Source organism: Apostichopus japonicus, chromosome 7 (genome assembly GCF_037975245.1).
Source record: "Apostichopus japonicus isolate 1M-3 chromosome 7, ASM3797524v1, whole genome shotgun sequence".
Lineage (NCBI taxonomy): Eukaryota > Metazoa > Echinodermata > Holothuroidea > Aspidochirotida > Stichopodidae > Apostichopus > Apostichopus japonicus.
Window position 1 is genome coordinate 3,206,715 of NC_092567.1, and position 17,700 is coordinate 3,224,414.

The 17,700-nt window shown below is 36.9% G+C and overlaps 2 protein-coding genes across 6 annotated transcripts in view; one reads left to right on the plus strand and one right to left on the minus strand.

The window, feature by feature from the left end:
• Positions 1-17,700, plus strand: part of LOC139969995 (uncharacterized) — a 958,452-nt gene that overhangs the window by 913,415 nt on the left and 27,337 nt on the right. The window lies entirely within an intron of this gene.
• Positions 1-17,700, minus strand: part of LOC139969972 (uncharacterized) — a 290,887-nt gene that overhangs the window by 229,225 nt on the left and 43,962 nt on the right. For 2 of the 4 annotated variants that reach the window (XM_071975455.1, XM_071975454.1), the window contains exon 8: positions 10,150-10,226. The exons of the other annotated variants lie outside the window; for them this stretch is intronic. In XM_071975455.1, the coding sequence (XP_071831556.1) occupies positions 10,150-10,226 (77 nt within the window). The remainder of the gene's footprint in view (positions 1-10,149; positions 10,227-17,700) is intronic. 4 annotated transcript variants of the gene reach the window in all.

Consider the following 17,700-nt stretch of genomic DNA (forward strand, 5'->3'; position numbering starts at 1 on the left):
CCTCATTAATATTCATGTGTTTGTTGGCCATATAGCATTTGTTGTCCCTCATTCCTAAACTCCTGTCATTCGTCACGTTTGACATGTTTTCCTGGTTCCTGGGAGCTTGCTGATCTTATCTATATTTGTTTTGCTTTATAAAACCATGAAATTGGCTAGCCAGGCCATTAAAGGAGTAGTCCAGTGACAAATTAATCTGGACTGAAAAAAAGTAACCTTTGCAATTAAGTTGGCATATGTGTATGTTGTAATGAGTTGGCATGTTTGTATGTTTTGATCAAGTTTGCGTGTGGGTATGTGTGTATATGTATGTTGCATAAATAGCTGGCTCAGACAATTAAAGGGATAGTCTATAGTGAAAATAGTAAATGAACTTAATAATCTGGTATTACTGTACATGTACCTATAGAGTATAGGGAAATCTTATGTGAGTGGGGTAGATTAATGTGTTGGTAGTAAGGTGTGAAACTGGTAAAATCTGATGGGTGTCAGGTGGGGGGGGGGGTTGTCAGATGAGTAGGGTGATGTTGGGATCAGGGTTGTAGGATGGTAGGTGAGGCTGCAGGTGGTATGATGGTAAGGGTTCCGCTCTGGGTTGGGGATATGGGTTGTGTCGTATGATCCCCATGTGTTTGTCTGGAGAGGGAGTGTGGGGTGGTGAAATGCCTAGAGTCAACTATATCACTTTTTTTCAACTTTATATGTACATCAATAAAGGCATTAATTTTTGGTTTTGTTTACGATGGCCAGGTAATCTACAGTTTAGCATGTTTGCAAGTGTATGTATAATCTTAAAAACAATAAATTTAATTACTGTAAATGTATTGAATAACTTGTAGATATGCTACATTATCATTACATGGACCTCATTGTTTTTGTTGTCCAGTACATGAATATGTGGGTGGGGCTTGTAATCAAATTCTTAAAATGTCGATATTTTTTCAAATATATGTCTGATCACCTTCATACTTGGTAGGTTGGTACAGTAGTGCTACAGGAAACTGAAATTTCATTTATATTCATGAGTGCAACTGACAACTTTATGTCTGATCAGCTTCAGTTTGGTTTCAGTTGTCTGGCAATAAGTACAATACAGGTATATAACAATAACAAATTCTGACTTATCTTATTTCATAAACTCTCATCTGCATCAGAACCACTAAACCTTTGGGTTTTCTGGTTCTTCAATTACTGATGAAATCAGACACTCTTTTGTACTTACTATTGAGGTGAAGCATATGTAGTGTTTAAGAGAAAATATAAAATGTGATTCCAAATTAATACAGAAATTCTTGCTTTCTTTTTTTCATGTGAGAGGGCTTGATGGTCTAGCAGTGGTTAAGGCCCAATCAGGTTTTATATCCAAGAATTGTTCCCACCAGTTAGCTCAACAGACAGCTTTGTACCTATAAGGGAGTTGTCGCAGGTTCGAATCTGTGGTGGGTCATATAAAACTAGTATAGAAAAACTACTTTTATCCATGGGCAAGACTAACTGGATTAGTCAAGTGACTGCTGGACTAATCATTTAGGTCGCTTGACAAAAGCCTGGTCGATAGAGCATTGTTGAAAGACTAGCAAAAACTGGTCATGTGACTAATTGAATAAGTCAATTGACATCTTGACTAATCGTTTAGGTCGCTTGACTAAAGCCTGGTCGATAGAGGCATAATTGAATGACTAGTAAAAACTGGTCATGTGACTAATTGAATTAGTCAACTGACATCTTGACTAATCGTTTAGGTCGCTTGACTAAAGCCTGGTCGATAGAGGCATAATTGAATGACTAGTAAAAACTGGTCATGTGACCAGGTTTACTTAGTCATATGACCAGAACTATTTGGTCACTGGACCAAAAGTTAGTCAAGTGACTAGAATTAATTGGTCGATAGAAGCATTGTCTGGACTAATGTACTCTAGTCATCTTGACTAGATTATGTTTACAGTGTACATATCATCGATTTATTTTACTTATCATCGATTTAAATCGATGATAAGTAAGATAAATCGATGATATGTCGAAGTAAACTGGTATATGTCGATTTAAATCGATGATATGTAGAATGAAACTGGTATATGTCGATTTAAATCGACATATCATCGATTTATTCTACATATCATCGATTTATTTTACTTATCATCGATTTAAATCGATGATAAGTAAAATAAATCGATGATATGTCGAAGTAAACTGGTATATGTCGATTTAAATCGATGATATGTAGAATGAAACTGGTATATGTCGATTTAAATCGACATATCATCGATTTATTCTACATATCATCGATTTATTTTACTTATCATCGATTTAAATCGATGATAAGTAAAATAAATCGATGATATGTCGAAGTAAACTGGTATATGTCGATTTAAATCGATGATATGTAGAATGAAACTGGTATATGTCAATTTAAATCGACATATCATCGATTTATTCTACATATCATCGATTTATTTTACTTATCATCGATTTAAATCGATGATATGTAACATAAATCGATGATATGTCCATTTAAATCGACATCTACCAGTTTAAATTGATGATATGTCGAATTAAATCATTAGAAGTCAATTTCCGTGGACTTATACCAGTTTCTAGCGTCTCAAATTGACATATACCTATTTAAATCGACATATCATCGATTTAGCTCATTAACATATTCCAAATCCCGATTTCGGTGATGATTGACATGTTGAGATACATCACGTGTAGTCACCTGACAAGGCGGGCGAATAATTGAAAATAAACACGAGCACAGTGGAATGCATGATTTGAGCTTGAATACTGTAACTGTTAAACCCCATGGGTATATACTTAGCTACATTAAAACGTAACCTTACAGTAGGCCTCACTGCAGAACAATATCATCTTTGTTTATGGTGTAACTGGAGTAGGTAGGCCTAATTGCATCTGTGTACGTACTGTGGGCCTATTCAGTTGCATGTGTATTCCTATACTATAGCGCCACGTGTTCGAGTATAGACAAGCCCAGTTTGCATTGAGATAATTGCACGTCATTGACATATCAGTTATTTCAGCCTTATTGTTACACCGAAATCTTTTTGCAAGTAATTGTTCATAATTACCATTGACATATAACCATGATGAACACCCTTGCTAGCTTCGTAATTTTGGAACTATTAAATTACTCGCCCGCCTTGTCAGGTGACTACACGTGATGTATCTCCACATGTCAATCATCACCGAAATCGGGATTTGGAATATGTTAATGAGCTAAATCGATGATATGTCGAATTAAATAGGTATATGTCAATTTGAGACGCTAGAAACTGGTATAAGTCCACGGAAATTGACTTCTACCGATTTAATTCGACATATCATCGATTTAAACTGGTAGATGTCGATTTAAATGGACATATCATCGATTTATGTTACATATCATCGATTTAAATCGATGATAAGTAAAATAAATCGATGATATGTAGAATAAATCGATGATATGTCGATTTAAATTGACATATACCAGTTTCATTCTACATATCATCGATTTAAATCGACATATACCAGTTTACTTCGACATATCATCGATTTATTTTACTTATCATCGATTTAAATCGATGATAAGTAAAATAAATCGATGATATGTAGAATAAATCGATGATATGTCGATTTAAATTGACATATACCAGTTTCTTTCTACATATCATCGATTTAAATCGACATATACCAGTTTCCTTCGACTTATACCAGTTTCTTTCTACATATCATCGATTTATTCGACATATACCAGTTTACTTCGACATATCATCGATTTATTTTACATATCATCGATTTAAATCGATGATAAGTAAAATAAATCGATGATATGTAGAATGAAACTGGTATATGTCGATTTAAATCGATGATATGTAGAATGAAACTGGTATAAGTCGAAGGAAACTGGTATATGTCGAAGGAAACTGGTATATGTCGATTTAAATCGGTATAAGTCGATCTCCCATGATTTGAGACTGATGGCCCGCCATAACGCCCACCCCTCTAATCGCTTCCCGGTGAGTTACGAAACTTCGCCCATAGTACCAAGACCTTGACAAAATCCGGCAACACACCACTTCATCGATAACAAGTGATCGGGTTGTGTATTAGTGACGTCTATAAGGTCGTGCACTAACGTACATGGAGTGTGACCACTCCCGATATTGCAATTTCCCAAGATCAGGCCCCGAAAAATCCCAAGGACATTGTACAGTGTGGATATCTAGCAATATCTAGCGATATCTAGCAATATCTAGCAATATCTAGCCATCCATAGGGATGAAAATCCCAGGATCTTCCATAAACCGAAGGCAAATAGAGAATCGAAGCCTTCAGTGTGTAATGAACTTGAAACTGTGCGTCTTTCGAAATTAAAAGAATGTGGTCAATAAACATATAAAAGTTATTAATTTCAGTCTCATTTAAATTATTCAAATGTGTAAAGCAAACAGCAGATATCACATCATCTCAGTGAGCATGAACAGAAAATGGCGGTACAGGATGAACAGCCTCCAAATTGTCTAAGTGTTTAGTCATAAGAGCCCAATTTCATTGGGGGGGGGGGGGGGGACGGGCTGATACGACTTTCCCGAAAAATGTAACTTAATTTTTCGCGTTCAACATGTTAAGGTATATATCATGTAGGCATGCGTCGGTTATTACATCGCATGCCAATTACATGTACAATCATTTGCCGTGTTATTACCGAAATGGCGAATTAGTCGGGCAGGCTAAGAACTTTATATTAATTACCAAGGAAATTTTATTAAACTATTGATTTTCTTTAGCTACATCATTGCAATTTATTTTTCTTTCAGTAGGTGCCCGAAAAAGTCTCAGCATATTGCCCGAATTTTCACAAAAAATATTTGCAGCCCCCCCCCCCGACGTTTTACAGTAGCTGTGATAAGAGGTTTTAATATTTGTAGACCAATTAATTTAATTACATAAATTAACTATCTGAATTTTCGAAAGTCCCTGACCAACATTCTTCATCATACTTCCCCCTGCTCGTGCAATTTGACCGGTCTGTTAGGGGTTGAAGAAGGTTCTTCTATATTGGTTGTCCGTAGATGAAATTTGGTACAACATTATAGGTATGTTTTCAAGTGATTTTTATTCACGAGAAATGTGAATTGTCAAATTCTGAACAAATAATGGGCTTAAAACCTTGAAAAGTGGGGCTAACGGGTATTGTGGGCAGCGACGTAGAATCACCTAAAATAGCAATGATCCACAGGAGATGCGGTGAGGTCGAACATGATGTGTGACTCGTGACAATCTTCAAATATGGATGAAAAAAAAAACTATTGGGAAATATTTGGTTCTCAGACAAAAGTGTACATCTGGTTGGTCATTTTCAAGCCCGAGAAGTGCCATTTCCGGTGATCTGGGTGGGGGGGGGGTATCAAAACCATAAATTTTCTTGTACACTGCGCTCCAACCGAAGGTGGCGCTTCGCTTGGCCGTAAGTCGCGCCCCACCCCCCCCCCCCCGGGTTAGAAAATCCTGGATACGCGCCTGATTATTACGTCTACATTTTTTTGTAGACGTCTGTAGACAAGATGGTGGACCATACAGTTGAAAACATTCAATAAAAAAATGATCTTTTCTTGTATTTACGCTAGAGAGGGTGGGGTGGGCGGGGGGCGGAGTCTCACCACTCAAGCTTGGTAAAAATGACGATAGTTGGAAAATTAGAGTACGACTGTCGGAATTGCCGACTGTCGTACTCTAATTCACCTTGGTCTATTCATACATTCCTGTGATTGTGAGTGACCTAAACTTTGAAAAAAGTTAGGTCAAAATTGACGTTTAATCATTCATATTTACCACGTTTTCCTTGCCACTTTGAGAAATTGTATCTCGCGATCCTTATACTCCTCCGTACAAAACTTCGCATGATTTTGAATACTTTAAAAATAATTCCTAAAGAACTACCGTACAACGTTCGCCAGCCTCAATTTGTTTTATTTATGTACTAATTTTGCTATTGGGTGGGTAGACCCTGTTCGCTAGCTTCAAGTAAGTTCAGTACATATCAGAGACGTAGCCAGGGGGAGCAGTGGGAGAAACTGCACCCCCCCCCCACCTTTCAGTGTCGGTTCAGTGTGGTTATTTTTTGGCATGGTATTTTGTCAGTGCTCTTTTGATCTTGAATACACGTCAGCTCCGTTAACTCGATTATAATCGTAGTAACATTCAGGCCTACTGATTCAGCTACTTAGTTTGGCAGATGTAATTAGCTAAATTTAGCCAGTAGCCTATTCCCTATTACCAGCCTACAGTTGGCCACTGCGTAATAAAATACATATAGCCTAAATATCCGCACTCGGTGGAGAGTCACGAACCGTATGCACAACGACGACGACAACGTGCGTTCTCATCCTTTCTATGATTCGTCATAAGTTGTTGCACGAACAGCATGTTTTAAAGCTAAGCTAGCAATCGTACGTGATACGCGTTTCCTATAAATAATTATTACACTGCTAAATACGAGAGTTTATATTCTCAATCAGTTATGTTCGTTAAATGTATTAAATGTATGTATTGGACAATAAACAAGAATCATCCTACTAGAAAATTGTAAAAGAGCACTATGTTTGTTTTTCTGAAAGAATAATTCAAACCGGAAACAAAATCTGCTGATAATATGATATCATATGATCATGATGAAATTGGCATAACATTGCTCCAGATCGCATCACACCCCTCCCCTTAGACCCCTCCCCATATCAATCGCAAAATGTGCTTCCCCTTGCAAATTCCTGGCTATGTCGCTGGTATATATATATATATATATTATCTATATTGTATAAAATTACAACACCCAATGCTAGTCAGTACTAGTTGTAACCGTTGCAGTACGTTACTTGGTACGTCTCACCGAACTTTTTCATCTTTGCCAAAATTGGTTCGTATTTTATAATTCAGTCAATTACAACCTATACAGTTGTCAAAGATAGGTGTATGACTATTTTGGCCAAAATTAGACTGGAATATATTTTATAGAATAGTTCAGTTGTTATTTTTGTTCGTGGAATCGGGCCCACAAAATAATGTATAGCTTAGGAGTAGACAAGTATCTTCCTTAGAAGTAATGACCATAAAAAAGGTATGAGGTTAACATCAAATAACTAAGATTTGAGCAGTAAAAAAAGTGTTCGGGGATTGGCCTAAATTTAACTTTTTGATGATTTCCTTCATTTTTTTGTTGTACAAATTATATTTTTTAAAGTATCGGCTTTCCAAACTCCATTGGGTCCTAGGCTAGATTTGAATAGTTACAACTGATTATCGCAATTGTACAGTGGCCGAGAAATCCATAATGTTGAAAAACCTCTCGATTAATTTAGTATATGTAACATGTGGGCGATACTAAGTATGTTCCTTAACTGCATCCTACCCGCCCCAGGGATATTTCCCGGCTATGTTTCGCATTGTCAGACTGACTAAAATTGAATATAAGCGCCCTTTAATGCTATTTTATATGCATATGGCTGCCACCAAAACACTACTAGTTTTTGTTACGGTTGTAGTTGTTTTATCTGCCAACTTTGTGTATTCATCTTAGAGCAGAGTAAACTATCATGTTATCACTAGTTAATACGGGTTGGCGTATATCGCCACCGAATAGGTCCATATCGAATTGATATAAAGGCCTATATGAGAACTGCAACCACTGAAAACTGTATGTTTTTACAGTATGTTTTTATACTTATTTTAAGAACTCCTATCATCTGCCTATCATCTTGGTCCTTGACGAAGACGATAGGCAGATTGTTCATGTGAGTGATAAATAGCCCGCTGCCCCCCCCCCAAAAAAAAAAAATAAAATAAAAATAACATTAAGCGATAGGAAAAACCCCGGTGTTTTTTGGTAATCGTCGTCGAATATAATTTGTTGAAGAAAAATCAGTTTTCCCCTTTGTTACATTAACATAGCTTTTGTAGTTTGTGTAGCCTATGTAGCCTTCAAGCAGATAACTTATACGCAGTTGCTTACTTGCTCAACCAGAGTGATTAATAAGTTTGTGAAGTGAAGGCCAGTGGTACAAATGTATCGAGAAAAGTTCTGAACAAGTTCTGAACTGATACTTGCCGTATCGTTGACGAGTAGAGGGGGAAGGGGGGGGGGGGAGGCAGCAGTCGGAATTTTCTGGCTTCAAAACCCATCCAGTTGGAATTTCAGCCACTACACCCCCCCCCCCCCCCCCCAATCATCAGGCCTTAGCTACGTCCCTGGTTGACCGATGAATAAAACTACTTGAGTTGTATCTGAATCTATCTCTTCACTACTACTTGCAAGATTAGTGTTTACTCTATTATTTATTTTTTCTTTCTGACAGTTTAGCATCTCGGCAAAAATCAAACAAAAATATGAAGTTAAGACAGATAACACGCGTTAAATGTAATGAAGTATACATCGTTACCTCATTAAGTATATAAAACCGATGTAAAGCTGTACCGAATCGATACACAATATATATATTGATGGCTTCAAAATTAAACTAGTACTCGCATTAATCCTGTTTTATGCACTTTTCGCTTTGTATGCAGATTTACAGACCAAAAATGTAAATTAGATATTTTCTTTGATAGTTTATTAATGTTATTAAAGGGTGTGATGCGAAGTCCCCGGAAGCTGCATATTTAGGTAGGGTTGTCAGGAAGAAGCTCAACTATAGAACGTTTCTGAGAGCTCAAGCGGGGTCGAGGGGCTTTCTCTGGAATATATTTCAAGCCCTGGTTGGCTCCACGAGGGGAAGCCCCCTGAAGTTTTTGCATTGGTGATATCCCTTGTTCTCTTGTAGCGAGTTTAAAGCACTAAAACACAAACAAATGTAATAAATAAATTATAGTTATCTATAATGTATTCCAAGTACGTTGGTGGGGATCCGCTGGACTTAAGCTGCACCCTTTGAAGATATTTTTCGTTCTCTTGAAGAAATTTTGAAACACAGAAATCTATCTACAGTAAGAGAAGAACTCAATTTTCAGCGGATAGTATCGTTATGTCCCGTTAATAATAATAATAATAATTATAATAATAATAATAATAATAATAATAATACACAGTTCTTATAAAGCGCAAATACACACTAAAGTCTCTATGCGCTGAAGAGGGGTGGGGGGGGGAGGGGTTCAGGGGGCGAAGTCTCTGAAAGCTGTTTCATTTATTACCCAAATATTATCTGAATCTGAGGAAATGTAGACGTAAGGGAGTAACAGACAGACCGATTCTGTTTTCTTTTCTTAGTTTTTGGATTATAACTCTTACTTTCGTAAGTGTATTAATAAAAAAAAAATATGGTTTAAATTCACATATAGTTCTAAATGCTTTCCCTCATATCATTACCGACATTTTATTTCTACTATTATTTGTTCAAGGCAAATCATGAATGGATGTTAATGTTCGCCAATACATGTAAATTGTACTCTTTTCAAGCGCCGATCAAAGTGATGATGGGGTGTTACCCCAAACCCCCCACCCCACCACCACGCATTTCAAACTAACTAAGAATAGTTAAAACACAATGTTTCGTTTAGACTTATATATTGGACATAAGTCAAGTCATATAAGTCAAACTATGACTCAGACTGTATCATTTGAAGTCTAATCTTGCCCTTTTTCTGGGGAACGACCACAGACCCCCTCCCCTCCCTCCTCCATATATATGATGATGTCGGCTTTGACGACCCTCTGTTCCTGTACAAAACTGCAGAACGAGTGTTTTATCTTATCATTGTCGCTGTGTACTTAAGTTGCCCAAAGTGTGTGATACCACTACTTTTTGTAAAACATTTAAAGCATCAATTGATGTGATGGCTGCTCACAAAACATCTTATAGTGCAGTGACCTCGAAGGAGCGAAATGAAAGGAACACGACTTATCTCTTAAATCAACTAAGCTTAGCAATATATTAAGTGTTGTTACATTTCTATTATTCAGTTCGTTGTTTACTATCACAAAGCTCTGTTCTGAGTGTCTCCTTCATATAAAATGGCAATCATGTGTTGCTGATTCATTACTCTCTTGTATGTGAATCAACAACAATCAACAAGTCAAAAGAAATTCACATAGTTCTTAAAACCTTTAATTAAATATAAGACATTTTAAGTGTGCTCATTATGAAGTCAATGTGACAATACCTTTCACATTTCTTGAGTTCAAGGATGATGGAATGGATTCAACCGGAATAGTGTCTGGCAGATCGTACCAATGAAACCTATGGAGAGAAGTAGAGTAATCATCGTATAAGATGTAGAAGACGTAGAGGAATGTCCTCCTAGTCAGGTTTATTGTTTACTAAATCAACGAAGATAAACAAAGTAGACAATAAATAACAAGGAAATAAATCACATCTGATTGATCATTCTGATCAGAACTAATTAATATCACAAGTAGGGTGTTTCAACGATTTCACAAAAAAAATTAGAATGGATTAAGTAATACAGATAATAATGATGTAAGTTGGAACTGTATGTATGTACATTATATGCGGTTGATAGTAATTGTGAAAAGAAAGCCGTCCACATTATCAGAATTGGCTAAACTGTTTACATTTAACTTTACGATTAATATAATATGGTACACAACAAACAGAGTGATACAGGTTCCTTGTAACAAATGCATGTTCGGATCACGTGGTTTACATCGTATGTTATTTTCGGTAAATTAATTGATTTTATAGTTTTTCTTCGTGAATCCTTCTCACTTTAAATGAGAACTAACTGTCTGAGATTGTTAGAGGTCACTGGTAAAATATAAAATATAAAATCTAAAAATTATGAATCTTAAAGATGAAATATTGTTTTTAAATCTTAAAATAGTTTAAGATGCTACATATTAAATTTTAACTTAATGGCTGTATGACGAACCTGCAAACACTTGTACTGAAAAGGAGCAAGAATGGAAGGGAGAGGGGTAGGAGGTTCGAGGACATAGCAACATTCTTTACTGGGCGCAACAACTGGTCCTCCCGGGTTATATTGCACTAGAAAGAACACAAAATGTTACTATTACATCAAAGATGCAGATATACCAAAGTTATCTAAGTATTTATTCAATATCAACCTTCAATAATGTTATCACATTGTACGAGTTGTTATTTTGTCATTGATCCAAATCAAATTTTACAAAATTCTAACATTTTTTGTGGAGTTTGATAAGAGTTTCATTAACCATTACACAATAAAATTTTCGTATTCAACTATGTTCTCATTGAAGAACTGAATGTGTTCAAAATATCCGACGTACTTCATACCAAGGAGTTCTTACAACTTCGTGTATTTTAAAAAGAACTACACTAATACGATCTTCGTTGATTCGCAAAAGAAAAGTTTAATTGGAATATGGAGGAACAAACACTGAGGGGCAGGGCAGAATGTAACTTTGATTGTACGAAAGAAACCACTAGACTGTCAAATTATCTGAAACCTCTCAAAATGTATACACTGTGCATTCCTTTTCACAAATTTAAGCATTTAAATGTTTTCAACAAAAGTTGTCTTTATACCGGTACTTTTGAACTGCATATTTTATCATTATAATTATTTTGAAGCCAAATAGCAATTTCTTAGACACGAAAGCACTTGTTACAAAATCACAACAAGAGGTCACTGTAAATTACAAAGTAACTGGTATAAGTTCCATTAACATATGGAAGCCACTTTTCAGGGTAACCAGAAGATGGGAGGAGCATGTGCCCAATCTACCAACCCCCCCCCCCCCCACGCCCACCCTCTTTCACGGCTCCGTCGCCCCGCGATGATACTAAATCAAATGCCGAGACCTTAATACTAAAACCAGTATGTATTCTGTGAAAAGAATATTTGACAGCCCTGCTTAATATGTTTTTCACTTCAAATATAAGAGAAGGATAAATGTGAATATACAAACATTTTGTCTGTAAGATTCCTTACTACAAGTTGAGTTTGGCGAGCATGAAATCAAATTATCTGGATTAACCGATAACAGATATAGTGCATAACAACCAATTAATATGTTCAAGTCTAGTTGAGTATCGTCCTACCTTATACCTGCATTACACATCTATGTAAGACACCACTCTGGCCAATGGAAAGAAAATATATAGGTTACGTACCTTGTATCGAATTAGCATAATAAACGTATATTTACCGAACTGTTGGAATATTTACTTTCATGTAAATGGTTTTTATTCAATAGTTTGTTTTCTGTATCTATTCATTGACTGGTTGAAAGATGCGCTTTGGAATATGTTATTTTAAGACCATTTTACACAATTATTTCGCATTGAGATTGGTCAAAGTAAAAAATCTAACTAGACGAACTGTTAAGTTTGATAAACGCTGCCTGGTCACCACGAAACTACATCCAACATGAAATAAATAAGATAAAAACGTCAAAGAGAACCGCTTTATTACAAAGTACACCTTTCGGCACGCAAAATAACGCTTCCGCTCGGCACGTTGAAGCCAATGCAAATATGTTCTTGTTTTCAGTTTTAGATTCTACGGATGACCATAAGCTCATTTCCAATTGCCAAGGGCCACATATTCGTATGAGGAGTAACGAACACGTCATCTGATAGGCTGGTTTGTGGGAGATACGGTAGCTTATAAAACAAGGTTTCCACAATTTGGCGTCTGGTGACTCCAATGACCTTTGACCTCAATAAAATCTTGTACTGAACGTGTAACAACTACATACTAAATATGAGATTCGTCCAATCTTCCCTTCTTGAGTAATTGTGTTTACAAGGTTTTTACAATTTGACCTCTAGTGACCCCAAATGGACTTGGACCACCACCAAAAACAATAGGGATCTTGAACTAAATGCGGTACCCCTTCACACGAAATGCAAGTTTGATCCAAGCTTTTCTTCTTGAGATATTGTGTTTACAAGGTTTACTCAATTTGACCCGGTGACCCCAAATGACCTTTGATCTCCGAAAAAAAAAATGATAGGCTGTTGCTCCTGAATGTGGTCCTCCTATTCACGAAATATGAGATTGGTCCAAGTTTACCTATTTGAGAAATCGTGTTCACAAGATTTTCACTATTTGGACCTTAGTGACCCCAAATGAACTCCCCACAAAACAATAGGGTTCTTCTACTCAATGCGGTACTCATATACACCAAATATTATATTGTTCCAAGATTCCCTATACTTGAGATATCGTGTTTACAAGCGAGGCGTCACACCCACATACACACCCACACTCACTCACCGCCCGCATGAATGCATAGGTTACGATTATCCTTGAAACCAAAAAGAGCGTTAATGCTTGAAGACAGATTGATTAACTGTGAAGCGTTCAAACTTGCTTAAATTTATAGGTCAAACACTCTTCACCTTGGTTTGATTTATAAAATTTATCCATAAAACTATTCAACATATATCGCCGAGTTTGTTGTCCTGTATAATGTGTAATATTACGTCATGTGGCTGGGGTTAAAACAATGTGTAGTGTTGAGATAACTGAGCGTGTGTATACATACGAAATTGGTCAACAAAGTTGAGAGAAGATAGTGACTTACTTTAATTAGGTATGCACAATTCGGGTGTATGCAGTGGCGTAGGAAGGTACTTTTGAGTGGGGGGGGGGGGCTGAAGACTGATGGCCGGCCTGGGGGAGGGGTCTAAGGGGAGGGAGTGTCCCCCTTCCCTTTGGACTTTTTTTGCATTTCCAGGTGGCCTCAGATGCAATTTGGTGCAATATAGCACACTTCAACACCCACTCCATTTTGTAAATAATTTTGCATTTTCACCTGGCCTTAGATGCAATTTGGTGCTCCAAATGAGATTTTTTTCTCATTTGGAAATGAAAAAGGGGTTTTCTGACTTGCGAAGCGGGGGCGGAATGATACTTCCGCCCCACCATACTTTTCACTGGGGGGGGGGGGCTTGAGCCCCCCAGTTCCTACGCCCTTGGGTGTATGGTTCTTCAACAGTTCAAAACTTAGATCATGTCTTACGTAATCGTTGATTTATTGAGAGCAAACAACAGTGTTGAAAAATTACGCGTTATGTAAACGCTGAAACACCAAGCCCACCCGTCACGAAGTGTACACACTTTATCTTGCATTCTTATGCCTAGAGGTCTATGCGTAGAGTATTCATGTTTCTCTTCATGCGTTCTGAAAGCGTAGACTCGCGATATTTAGACACAATTACTTTACATGTTTTCACCCTATTCGCTGCGATTTGACGGGAGGAAAGCCCCGGATGTGCGACCGACGGAATACAATAACCCACAGATCTCTACTAACTGTATTTCTAGGAACATAACACCTCTCCTTCGGTTTCTTTTCTGTTTTATGGTCCTTTCTTTTTCTTTTTACTTGTCGACCATGTTACCATCACAATTTCCTTATGTTCTGTTATTAATATGCATACCACCATGATTCATGTAAAACATCGCAAATTATGACGAAATGAATTCATTTCAACAATTGAATAACTGCTTCTTTTTTTTCCTTCTCAGCAACAAAACTAAATGAACCGTGGCCATATTTACGACCTGGATATGACCCTGGCAGTCGGATAAGTGTTTATGCTGATTGTTAACTTGTAGGTTCATTCATTGTGTACCGGGTTAGAAATCTGTACTTCATTTTGTTAGCGTGTGTTATAACAATAATGTAAACCATTTGGAAGAAAGTCTGAAGGTGATGGTGACAGCATAGGCGTAGGAGCATCAACTGATTTGGGGGGGGGGGGGGGGCTGTAACGACTTGCCCGAAAAATATAACCAAAAGTTTTTTTTTCGCGCGTCAATATCATATAAGCAAGCATCGGTTATTACATCGCATGCCAATAACATGAAATCATTTTCCGTGTTATTACCCTTCCATATTGGTTAGAATTATTGGGGAAGTCGTTACAACAATAATTATAATAATAATAAAATCAGTTTAACCATTGAAAAACACATTGCAAATTCTTCGTCTTTCACTAGGTGCCAGTGGCGGAGCTATGGGGTATTGGTCAGGGGGGGGAGAGAATGGTCTGTAGGGGCGCTTTTGACACTATCTAAGCGGAGCGCCACCACAGGTTGGCGAGGAGTGTACAGAAATTTTTTGAGTAAAGTTACTCCCTCGATCGCCGGAAATGACCCTTTCCGGGCCTTGCTAATTTGCAGATAAACGAAGAATAAATAGGTGTCATCGCCATTTGTCAGAAAATTGCACCAACAAAATGTGACAAATGTCAATAGGTATTTGAGAGCGCAATAAAAAAGTCAATAATCGCGAATAAGTAAAAAGTGGTAAAAAGCTGAAAGGCGCCAGCAGTCCATTTGAGTCCGTCAGGGGGGCATCCGCCCCCTTTGACTGTATGGACGCTCCGCCACTGGTAGGTGCACGCAAAATTCTCAGCATATTGCCCAAATTTTCACCCAAAAAATTGGAAAAAAAAATGCAAATTATTATTCTTTCAGTAGGTGCCTGAAAAAATTCTCAGCATATTGCCCGAATTTTCACCAAAATATTGAAAAACACATTGCAAATTATTATTCTTTCAGTACATGCCCTAATAATTCTCAGCATATTGCCGAATTTTCACCCAAAAAAAAATGAAAAACACATTGCAAATTATTATTCTTCCAGTAGGTGCCCGAAAAATTCTAAGCATATTGCCCGAATTTTCACCAACAAAATTGGTTGGAGGGCTGCAGCCCCCCCAGCCCCCCCGCCTCCTACGCCTATGGGTGACAGCCTTCTAAGCCTTTCTAAATTCGCTAAAAACAGTTAAGTTGTAAATTTGAAATCGATTTCTAGTTGTCGTTATCCATTATACATTTTAAACTTCGATGGAATAATTTAATCACTTTCGCCTGTTCTGTGTAGATAAAAAGAACTAGTGCAGTATATAATTCGATATTTAAAAAGATAAAAGATCTCATCAAACGAATCTTTCTACCTGCTAAACACGAGCAATATTTTATCTCCACCGTCAATTTCACAGAACAAAACTGTTCTCCGTAAACTAGGCAATTAAGAACCCGCAATGTTTGTAGTCACATATTAGATATGTGAGTTACATTAAGGGCTATTTAATTATGTGCTAATTAGGCAGACTTCCGTATACAAACGAAAAGTAAATAAAAAAAAACGAAGAAACGGAAATTAAACATTCCTTCTATAAAATTAGTGAGAGGCGCAAGTGAGGGATGTATTAAACAACCAAGGAAATCAAGTTTACTCATTTAAAATATATAAACAAAGAATAATAATGAGAACACGTCGTAATATCACGGCATATGACATACAGTATCACTGAATGGCTGTTAGATATATACCTAACCCGTATTGAATAAAAATATGCATTATTCCCAGCCACTGCTAGACACGGAGTGACCTACTTATGGTCGGTTTCCATGGTTACGTTGTATGACAGTTACAACATTCCAGGTGTACACTAGACGCGTGTCCCGTTTTTCTATTCATTATCTTTAACCCTGGCTCGTGTCATCTATTGTTATGCTAATTAGGTATTTACGGGAGATCCAGGTGTGTCATCTTTACTGTTAACTTATTTTACTTTACAAATATATTCCTTGAATCAATCGTCTGGGCAGAAAACTATTGTAGAAGTAGAATAGAATAGGCCTACAGTGTGTACTAAACGGTGATGATGTTATCGGGTAGAAACATGGAATGGATTCGATGGGCTCTCTACAAACGATTATGTACGACGGGGAGGGGGAGGATGGGGGGTGACGAATGGAGGGTGGTGGCGGGTACAGGTCAGATGTCTGAAGGGGAGTGGGCAGAGGGTGCGAGCCTAAACCTACTGAGGAACACACTGGGATTGGGGTAAACATTCTGTGTTATATTTGCTTTTGATAGTCAGACCAAGCCAAACTCCCAAAGTGTGTTATTTCCGTGATATTTTCTCTGCGGTTACAGTTATTCATGAAATGGCAGTGTTTCACATATAAAATATGTTAATCAGCTTTCTTTTCTCAGGTATTTCATTTATGTAACTAATAAATAGTTTTCTCTTTTATTCGAGATTTGGGTGACGCGTCAGCTGTAAGTTGAAGACGTCACTGATTATGTTGTGAATGGTAAAGACGGAAAGGAGAAACTTTTACAAGGTTTGATCTGTGGGACCAATGAAGGCGAGAGGAGGGGCGGGAGGAGGGTTTGGTGAGGGCGGGCGGGAGGGGGGGGGGCTCGGAGGATTAAATAACACTGAATTGTAAAGGACCAAGCAGGGACGTCATGATCGAATCATGTATGACGTAACATTAATACGAGGAATATTAAAATATTAAACAGTTTTAGTTAAAGTTATCAATTATGCAAAGTTGAAGCTCAAGCTAACTTATTTCATTATTGTTTAAAATTAAGATAATATAATGAGCTTAAATATTAATTTAGCTTATTTTTTATAACATCTATTTCAAATTATAAAAAACAAATTGATGCAGCTTTGAATGGATTTAGTTTTAACCTTTGTAATTTATGAGAATCATATTTGCTTTTAATGATATTTATGGCAATAAAAAAAATCAACTTTATAGTTAACTCAAATTTAATTATTTATATCCTTTTTGTTAAATTTTATTTTGTTTTAATTTGTTAACCTATTTGAGTAGCCATTTTTGAAATTTTGACAACTAAAGCTGTTTCATTGGTTGCTTGTTTGGTATACAATATTTCAGTTTTGCTAGAGTATCATAATCTGAACACATTTTTTTTTAACAATA